Source organism: Diadema antillarum, unplaced genomic scaffold (genome assembly GCF_040938485.1).
Source record: "Diadema antillarum isolate AM-2024a unplaced genomic scaffold, OU_Dant_1.0 seq00000229_RagTag, whole genome shotgun sequence".
Lineage (NCBI taxonomy): Eukaryota > Metazoa > Echinodermata > Echinoidea > Diadematoida > Diadematidae > Diadema > Diadema antillarum.
Genome location: NW_027271279.1, coordinates 540,364 through 551,459, shown reverse-complemented (window position 1 = coordinate 551,459; position 11,096 = coordinate 540,364). Strand labels below are relative to the sequence as shown.

Here is an 11,096-nt window from a genome sequence, read left to right as displayed (position 1 = left end):
GTGAGAAAATACGATCAATTAAAGGGAGTGGTTATAAAAGCAATCAATTCAAAATCATTGTGTCATTTTACTGTGTACAGTCAAACCTGTCCACTGCGGCCACCTAAGGAAGACAAAGAGATGGCCGTTATAGACGAGTGGCCGCTATAGACAGGTTCTTTAATATGCTTTTTCTCTCGGAGGGAATTGTTTTAGTGGTAGTATACGGTGGGTGGTCGCTAAGACAGGTCTGACTGCATTTCGATTATATTGAAATGTATAACTCGACTGACGGCCATATAAATCTTTCAGGAGAAGGGCTTTTAGTTTGAAAAAAAGAAGAAGAAGAAAGAGGCAGAGAACTGAATATAGCACAGCCCTGGTAAGTTTTTTGGTTAATACCTCGACTGGATCAGCAATCTCGACAAGAGTTGTATAATTATTTATTTTTGATTAAAACAATAGAAATACAAAGAAAAAATTGGGACGCATGTGTCCCTCCTTTAATTTTGCAAAGGCGTTCCCCTTTACGGAATTCCTGGATCCGCCCCTGACAGTGGTATTATCTATCTGTTATTGAATGGGAGTAATGTTGTATGATACCTCTGTTGCAATATATTGTTTCAAAATTGCATAAATTTATTGCTACTGATTTCGTCTGGCAGCAGAGCGTGTTTAATTCAACTCTACACTTCATAGACATCGATAAATGAGATTTGATTCTGTCACGTGTTTGATTTCAAGTATCAAAATAGGACGGAATGAGTTCTCCTCCCCCTCCTCCTCCTCCTCCTCCTCCTCCTCTTCCTCCTCCTCCTCCCTTTCTCACTACTTTTCCTTCTCAGATTCATCTTCTCCCCTCTTCTCTTCTTCTTACTTCTCCTCTTCTTTTTACTTCTCTTCCTCTACAATCTTCATACAATCTTCATCTTCTTCTTCTTCATTTCTTCTTTCTTCTCCTTCTTCGCTGAATGTAGAAATGATATTTTCCTGCTTTTGTTTCCAGATTACCACGGATCAGTAAAGCGAGTTGCAACTGCGATCGATTCATCAGAAGGGAATACACAAAATAATACGTGTAGGATTATTACATAATACGTGAGAAATGTTACAGATCTTTGATCTATAACATCAACACTTGCTATCATATCATTAACTAATCTATACCGCTGCAATTGAAAATGGACACTGCTTCATTTGGAAAATATACAAGTGATGTATAAAAATTTAACCTTACCTGTTCGTGTGATGTTAGTGGTTATAGACTACGCACAACTGCTTGAAATTCAACTATAGAAACTCGCGTTCTGTGTCCGTATAATATCCCCATTGAATGGCCTAATAGCGCAGACGACAGGGCCGGGTGAAGACGCAAGATCAATGCTATCTGGATAATATTTACACGATCTGATAAGCAGGCAGGCCAAGCACAGTGAGCACGAACTTCGAATGTTGAGATCATGGTGTAATATGACCTTTGTACAACGGGGGCTGCAAGAGTCAATTGACAATAATACCACCCACCCCATGTTATTTATTACAAGGCTTAGCATAAACTTTTTCAAATCATCAAATTAATTTCAAATTTTTAGTGGCCGAAAACAACAACAACAACAACAACAACAACAACAAACAAACAAACAAACTTGCTTGCTTGCTTGTATATAAATCGTCCAAAGTGTACAAACGATACAAGTCGTAAATCTTTAAGATGTTGTTTTCATTGAATAAAGCGTCGGTATGGCATCTCTATGATTCCTTACAAATGATACGAAGAGCTTTTCCCGTAGCATAGTAATGATATTTTTTTCTAAGTAAGAGTTATATGTCTTCCCCAGGTGAGTATGCCATAATTTAAACAGGGCAATATCAAAGTATATTGGGTGTAACATGAAAAGACCACATCTGGGAGGGAAAAAAGTCAACTTTACCTATAACACCTATGTTTCTTGATATCCTACGACATAATGGAGTCAATGTGTACATTCCAGGTATGTGTTTTATCAAGAATTAAAATCGACGACTTCCTTTATAACTGTGTCATCCAGGAGAACATTCCTTGGTAGAATTTCCAGGAAATTACTAAAAAGCATTCACTTAGATTTTTTTTTAAAGTTTTTGTTTTGTTTTTGTTTTGTTTTGTTTTGTTTTGTTTTGTTTTGTTTTTTGGGGGGGTAAATTTATTGACAATTTATTTGTAGCTATCCACTGAAGTAATCTCATCAGTTCTTAAAGTATCAATCAATACATCAGGATCAGTGATAGATAAAAACACATTAGTGTCGTCAGCGAATAATTAAAGAGAAAGAATATTTGATGAATTCGACATATCGTTTATAATCTTAGTATGATAAAGGACAAACAATTAATACAAAATAATACAAATTGTTCTTTGGGCTAATTGATTGTAGCAAATACTTAGATACCCATGGGAGTCTGGGGGGGGGGTCTTTTAGTAATTTCTGGAATTTTTTCCCTTAATAATAAGGACATGCCAAGCTTCCTTTGTATCGTCTGTAGTCTACATATCAGACCAATCTTGTTGCCACTTCTGGACATAATCTAGTAGTCTTTTTGTTTAAAGGACAAGTTCACCTTCATAAACATAAGGATTGAGAAAATGCAACAATATTAGTAGAACACATCAGTGAAAGTTTGAGGAAAATTGGACAATCGATGCAAAAGTTATGAATTTATAAAATTTTTGTGTTGGAACCGCTGGATGAGGAGACTACTACAGCTTGTGAGTCATATGCGTACAACAGTATAAAGAAAATGTAAAAGAAAATTCAACATATTTTCACTTTTTTCGCATAATAAAAGAGCTCTTGACTTACCTCTTTCTAAAGGCAGGGGGAATAATATTACCCATAACATTTGTCGGTAACGAGTCAGGGGAATGTGTACTTTTTTCAAAAGATGGCATTTTGTGAAATTCTCTTTATATTTTCCTTATATTGTTGTACGCATGTGACATCTAAGTTATTCATACACTGGAGTAGTCTTCTCATCCAGCGGTTACTGCACAAAAACTTCAAAAATTCATAACTTTTGAACGGATTGTCTGATTTTCCTCAAACTTTCAATGATGTGTTCTACTAATATTGCTACATTCTCTCAATCCTTATGTTTATGAAGGTGAACTTGTCCTTTAAGTGGTTACAAGGAAATCACAATCTAACCAAGCTTGGTTATTTTCATAACTTCTCATAGTCATTAATAGTCACAAAGAGTGATTTTGCCACTGAAACAAATCGAGACATTTTGATTTTGGCAAAGGGATTATACGAAATTTCTTTTTGTACAATCATCGAAACACACAGGCTGATACCCGTCGAATGTGTGATTATGACGTAATAATGTGCATGCCCATTAGAGTCTCCAGTTGTTTGCGCTACCTTTTTTGAAGGTCACTACCGGGAGTAAATTATGTTGTCAGAATGTCTTTGTTTGTACAACCGTACAACATCTACTTATTTCAGTTGAAGAAACGTACTGCAGGGAGGTTCAGGGATATAAATGCTGTGCGCAGCACGATTGGTATCGTGAGTAAATAGATAGTGGAATCTTCATAAATTCTATTGCTTTTGCTTATCAAACATTGTTCTGAAACTGTTGACCATGTCGCAGTTAGCGACACGAATCGGCCTTCAAACTTGCGCCACTGGACCATATTGTAAGGGTCGCGCCATCCATGCATCACACTGCTTATTGGATCGCAGGTACTTACAAGCGAGAAAATAATTTGAACGTATATCATACACAGTCCAGAATGTTTGTGTCTTGCTGTGTACGAAATTGAAACTGCAGTCTATCAGGTGAGTTGATGTACGGACATACACTTTATGGCGTCACACGTTTGACAGATATTCGTAATGATTGTTGTGCACACGTAACGATGCCGAGAAAACTGGAGGATAATATTGAAAATAGGCATGTAAGCGACTTTTGGAAGTACAGAACATCACAGTTGATTGTATTTAGTGGTGATGAGGCCTTAGAATAGTGTATTCATGCTGGCCCAGTTATTGTGTTTGATTGGGAAAAGCTCATGAAGTAACTTTCTACAAAGTGCAGTGTGGACCACACGATTTATAGGCACTTTACAAATAAAAAAGGGGGATGCAAAAAGCAGAAGTAGACGAAAAAGGAGAAACTCGATGAGCAAGGACATCGATCAATACATGGAGGAAATAGCTAAACTTACAGAGCGGATGACAACTATAGACTGTCTGAGAGCCATTAGGAAAACACTGACCAGGTCATCGTGACGACTGTTGAAGGAGAAGCTGATTGGTTATCGACATCAAGCCGGCGGACATCCACCACGACCAAAATCTAGGGCTCACACGGGTAAATAATTGCCCATAGAAACGTGTGTTAAAATTCAAATTTCAAAAAATTTTGTAAAATAGCTGGGAGAAATGAGGTGTTTCATCTTCAATAACCTGGATAAGTGAGCTATACCCTGCCATCCATCCAATTATCAAGGCAGGTTTCTCGGCTCAAACTCTGTCCAAGGGTCCGCAAAGCCAGACTTCGAGTTCTTGTCACTCAAAAAATCACCCATTTTCCGTACACGCACCCAGTGAAATATAGTCCCTTCAAATTCCATGAGAAAAGCTTTCATCTTCAAACCAAAATGCAGTTTGTAGAGGAATTCATACTTAATATCTGCAGCTATTCACTTTTATGCCAAACTGCATTAATGATTTTTAATCAATTTTTCTTCATTTATTTTGGTATCTTTGGTACGAATTTGTGAAGGGGTGTTATTTACAGGTGTGAGCCCTCTATCTCCGCTCTTCGCCCTCATTCGACGGAGGGTGAAGCGTCTCCGAAATCCAGGATGAGTCATCTTGGAGCGCACCAAGCGAGCAAATGCTATTTCCCCTTTTTACAACTGTACATGTACGAGCAGAGCACAACTCCAAACGGAAGCGTGTTCACTTTCACGACTCGCTCAAAACTACTGTTTAAGATTGAAACTCTACAACAGCTCTTGAAGTCAAAGTGATAGACCAACGTAGAGATTATGACATAGAATAAATTTCATATCAAGTCACTTGCATATTGCAGTAAATCTATTGATATAATAGTTAATACAGGAGGCATGGTATATATTTGCCTCAGCATGGTATCTTATAGTGAAAGGTCAAGGGAGTGTTTCCACCTCAATTATTTGAAAAGTGAAGAAATTCATACTGTATTTTCTTTATAATACATGTTGTAATTTTGTGGTAACATCATGGAAAGTTTAGAGCTTTTATGTCGTACAAGGCAACTACGTAATTAAAGATCACTTTCACAATGCTAACTTGTGAACTCAAATTTCTCCGAAACATTCTATGAGAGTGTCACTATGAATCTTCCAGCTGAATTGACATCAATCATATAAGTTTGGGAAAATTATCTCCATTGCTAAGAGCGGCATTCCCCCCCCCCCCCCTCCCAACGTTTGGCACAATTTTGTTGTGTTAATTTTTACATCCTAACAGGAACATTTAATTCCATCATGGACCGTGAGAGGACAACAAACACTAAAAGAGGAAATATACAACGGAATTCGATAGAAACAGATTCTGGTCAGTGTCTCGACGATAAGGTACGCATCTCCTTAATTTTTTTAGAAAGATAGGATCCCCCCCCCCAAAAAAAAAGAGCAAAACAAAACAAAGCAAAATTAAGCGAAACAAAATATGAAAACGTCTGATGTCCGCAGAGAAATGTCATCCAATGGCAAGTAACATATCGATTGCATGCATGGTCATTAGAATAGCTTTTCACTTTTACATCATCAACTATACATGTATTTATCAATACTGCAGTAACAGACATACACATGACACACAAATACACTAAAACAAACTCAATTATGTATTATATGCCCAAACTAAATTAACTAAATTAACAAAATTGTATCTCATGGCATGCACAGCACGGCACAGCACTCACCTCAGCACAGTATTATAGTAAAGAATGACTTTTGAAAACAAATAAACTATAGCTATTTTGCATTTCCCCTCTATTCTTTTTGACCTCATGAGTTGATTATTGATTCTATTTTTTAGACACGTCCTTTATACAGTTATGTAATATATCGAATTTAAGTTTCGAATTTTACCCCGAGGCCTCGATCCATGTCAAGCTGCTTCTTATGATCGCGGTCTCCTGCTTTTCTGTTATTGTAATGTCCAAAAATGCTCAATTCTAAAATCAAATCATTCAAATCCCCTTCTTTTTCCCCCTAAAATTCGTTTATTGTAACGACATGAAATATTCTGAGTGAATAAGTAATTATCATATAGATAATTTACAACTGTTATTTTCACGATTTCCTCCTGATTTTTTTTTTTGGTGATATGCTATATACGTCTTATACATCGAATACTGTCGTTTTCACAGTGTATGCATATTATAAATATGTACTTTGAATTAATTTGTGAGACAGTATGTTAGCTTATGCGTTGTTAATGTTATTTTCTAAATGGATGTATATTTTTGTCTTCTAAATGTATGTATATTTTTGTTTTCTAAATGTATGTATTCTTTTGTTATGTGTGATTTGGAAAAAGGCAGAAATAAAGGCCTATATACAAGGCGAGCTCGCCTAGTAAATGTACCTCCTTTTTCATATCATCTTACCCTTGTTTGATCATGAACGTGTCTAAATCTGTATACCAGTATTTGATATCTTTTTAAAATTATGTACTTTTGTTTGTTAACATTACATGCAGTAATGATATGAAGAATGGCTGATATTTCGACACTTAAGGCAAGGGATAGTTTGGTTGGGTGACGTGTTTTCCAGTTAGGACTCTTATATAATCACGTTTTGCCGAATAATATTCAAATTCTCGACCTCGCATTTCTGTTGCTCCTGTTAGGGTCCTATCCTTAGCCAGACTCTATTTTATGTTCAATTTTATTCTCATGAATACACATATAGTAAAAACAGACATACAGAATGGATAATGTTAAAAAATAGTAGGTTTGAAGTAGAAATATAATGACATTCTCGTTTTTGCAATCTTGACTTTCTCATTGAAGTATAAACTTGAACATACAGTGGCACTTTATTTCCTCTGCGTTTTATCATCCACCAGACTTCACCGGAAAAGCAAGAAGCTGACCTCAAGTGGACTTTTTCAGTGTTTGCCCTAGCAACGGTTGTCGTGGGCGTGGTCTTACGTCATGAGCTTCACGATCGCTCCGAATCGCACTACTATTACCACCCGAGCTACGTCATCCGAAACCTTTGGGGCAGTTACTACGATTACTTCGAAGGAAGCTGGCCAAAGATGGGATTATGTGAGTTTAGTATAAGCTGGATATATTCACATTTCGATGGTGGTTGATTGGGAACTCTCAGGCACAGAAGAACTTCCGATATCAACATGCTGGAAAACATGATGTGTATAATGTAGGTATGGAGTGAAATAATGAAAGTTGCTCCTCAGATATTATCAGTAATAGTGATAGCGATGATTACAGATTAAAAGTAGTAGTTATACTCTCAGTGATCGTTGTCATCATTAGCACGAAATCCATTACGTGGTTTTGAGCAACATATACATGAAACGATGCAATGTTGAAAGTGTCATAAATTTCTTAATTCTATGTCTGTTTTATTTGATTTTTCTGCCTCCCTGTTTTTATGATTACTTTGGACCCCTTCTTGTACCGCTTTGTGTCCAGGTCTTGTTGTAATGGTTGTGTTGGAGTACTGGGTCCTTGGCTGTCTATTCCTTATCACAGATCTCACTCATTGGCCCACGTTCATCGCAAAGTTCAAGGTTCAACGAGACCAGACCAAAGTAAGAACGTGGCATTGTTTCCGTCCAGTTAGGCTTCTAGCGGTTTAGCAAATGCGAAATTTTCTTCCTATATAGATGATATACAATACGTCTCTCCCCTCATGCCAAACGATATACTGTATGAATCAAGCAAATAACTATACACACAAATAGTAGGATATGAAAATAGACCGGAATGGAATATAATGATGTATTGCAACAAGCATACGAATGTGTCGCATTGTTTTTCTTTCTTTCTTTCTTTCTTTTTAGCCAAGAGGGCCTGTGCTTGTGTGTGTGTGTGTATGTGTGTGTGTCTGTCTGTATGTTCCACAGCCCATGAAAAGTATAAACCTAGGCCTCTTCGTTTACTCTATAATTATGTTGGCGAGGTTCCACGTGACAAACTTCTGAAAGGCACCGCAACAGCCTTCATCAACCAGACGGTGTTCAACTTCCCCAACCTCCTCGTGGTCGACTACCTCATGAGATGGAGAGGGTGTGGCCATACGGTTGACGAGTTGCCGACGTTTTCGCAGTTCCTGATCGAGTTTGCCGTTTTTGTTATTATTGAAGAGATCGGGTTCTACTACACACACAGGTGACACTAGCTTTCCATCTTCCAAATGGGCAAATTTTACAATTATTTTTCCCCTATTGTAACGACGACATTAATATACAAGTTAGATACACACAGTTAGAATATTGCAATAATGTAAGCTGTTATTTTCGCCAGGGATTAGTTTTCGCAAATTTCACAAATCACTGTTGGACCGCGAATTTAACAACACGCGAAAATGTCGCCATATGCTAGGGATATAATGCACTTATGATATAGCCTCGGTGTCAAATCGCGAAAACAACCTTTTGCGAAAATGCCTGCGACCTCATTCGCAAATATCAGTACGCGAAAATAGCAGCTTATATAGATTACATGTGTTTCGATGGGACCATTGAAACATAAGAAATGACAGAGACCTTGCTTTGTTCGTTTATCCACTTCCATCGTTCAGTTCAGTTCAGTTCAATTTATCTCAACCAGCTGTCAACCAAAAATGTCAAATATAGGAGTGTCGTCGCTCATGAGTGACGAGAGAAATCTTTGTGACTTCAAAACCAGGCTGGGAGAATGACGCCCTAATGCCTGAATCTACGTTGAAGAAGAAATATCCTTGGATATTATTGTCTATCGTTTACTACAACTCCACTTTACACTCCTTTATTTTGGGAAGCTTATATCTCATGCCTCACGTGCCCTGGTTTTGACCCATCATCTTCCTCTTCACTCTCCCCTTTTCTCTGTCCACCGAGAAGGTAGTCTCTTTCTTTGCAACTGCTTGACAAATCATGAGCGTATATTACGCAGTACCCGCTGCATGCTATTAGGATTAGAACCAACACTTGCTGCCGGGCGAAAGCTCGGTGTAGTGGAGATGACGCCTGTCCGGTGATCAGGAGGTCGTAGGTGCGAATCCTGCTCGAGTATGTACGCCCATGATTTTTTATCATGGCTACTACTAAAACACTGATCAATTCAGTGCTTATTTACGTCGATGTAGGGCAATTTGTCAATCAGTTGCAATGAAAATATCTCGACGGAAAAAAAATTAATGAATTTAAATAGTCTCTTTCTGTCATTCATTCCACCCTTACTTACCTTTCCTCTCCCCCCCCCCCCCTTACAATGGAGCTGTCTCGTGTGTGTTAATGTGTCTGTATGTGTGTACTTCGTCTCTGTCTTACTTTACTTTCTTTGCCTCGTTTTATGAATGTTGTAACTACAGATTTTGGTGGTTTTTGTATGAGGGGACTGCAGACTACAAGCTCTGCTTTTTAGCAGTGCCCTCTATTTCCAACCTTTTTTTTTGTATTTGTCTTGAAATTATAACGTTGCATTATGATTCATAGTCTGTTTTTCATTGCATTGTTCTATTAATGTATTATTAGATGTGTATTCAAATGATGTAATCATATGTGTTGGAAATGAAACGAAACGAAATTCATGTTTATTATGTTGCTATTTACCTCTTTTGTCTAGATTGCTTCATCAGCCCGCCCTCTACGCCTCCTACCACAAACAGCACCACGAGTGGACGGCACCCATCGGAGTCGTCTCTTTCCACTGCCACCCCGTAGAGCATATCCTGGCCAACATGGTCCCGGCCATCGTGGGGCCCATCCTAATGGGGTCCCACCTGTTCACAACGTCCGTGTGGCTGTTGGTGGCCCAAACTTCGTCCATGATGTCTCACTGTGGATACCACCTCCCTTTCATGCCATCGCCGGAAGCCCACGACTTCCACCATCTCAAGTGAGTCGGCTGGCCTCGATGATGATGTCCATGTCGATGTCGATGTCTACCTTAAGTCTATTCTTCCACTCCTTCATTTCATGTTGTATTTTCTTTGTGACTACGTTTTCATGTCTGAGATAGATTCTAAAAGGTAAGCATCTTTCTGTAAATCTTGTTCAGCCATTCCATCTAACTGTGAGACCCATATACATTTCTTAAAGGGATGGTACAGTATTGGTTGAGATGAGGATTCAGCTTCCATTGTGTCGAAATGACGTAGAATCCAAGAGCCAGATCGAAGCAAAAAATCGCTTAATGTCCTCTTCCCTTATTGTCATCCGTGTGGATTGACGAAAATAATAAATAAATCTGCAATTTAAGTTTATGAAAATAGATGATTAAGATAAAACTTAATTGCTGTTAACTGTATTAATTGTCAGATTGGCTCGGTGTCATAAAGACGCCACGTCAAAACAAAACTGAAACTGTTCTCATCTGAATTCATCATCCTTCAAGATTCACCAACAACTTCGGGGTGCTAGGAATCCTGGATTGGCTGCACGGAACTGACGTAAACTTCCGGAAAACCAAACAGTTCCAGCGACATTTTACACTGTTCGGACTCACACCGGTTAACGACAGCATTCCTGACGAGCCCAAAGTTGCCCAGTGATCAAAATAGAAATGAAAAAAAAAAATAGAATAAAATAGAAAAATAAAACGCGGAATATTCCACAAACAGTGACGTCAGAGTATAAACTGTAAAAAAAAAGTAGAAGAAGAAATAATCATACAGATAATGGTACTCTCTTCCAACTCCGTGAAAGGCCAGAAAGAGGCGAGAAAAACAAGACATCGTTTTCTGTGAGGTAGATGAGGTAGATGAGGTAGATAAAGTAGATTTTATTCACATAATAATTTTAAAAAGGTCAAATATCATTTAAGACAGGTATGCCCTCTCAGGAATTGCTGGAAACATATTACTTTTTTTCTCGTATAGCTTCGAAAGCAAAATACATACGATTGTT

The 11,096-nt window shown here is 38.0% G+C and overlaps 1 protein-coding gene across 1 annotated transcript; it reads left to right on the top strand.

The window, feature by feature from the left end:
- The first annotated feature begins 3,877 nt into the window (after positions 1–3,877).
- Positions 3,878–10,741, top strand: LOC139729240 (fatty acid hydroxylase domain-containing protein 2-like). The gene is made up of 6 exons (XM_071640170.1): positions 3,878–3,916; positions 7,086–7,290; positions 7,678–7,796; positions 8,168–8,376; positions 9,814–10,086; positions 10,585–10,741. Exons 1-6 carry the CDS (start codon positions 3,878–3,880, stop codon positions 10,739–10,741), a joined length of 1,002 nt encoding a protein of 333 aa, XP_071496271.1.
- The last annotated feature ends 355 nt before the right edge of the window (positions 10,742–11,096 follow it).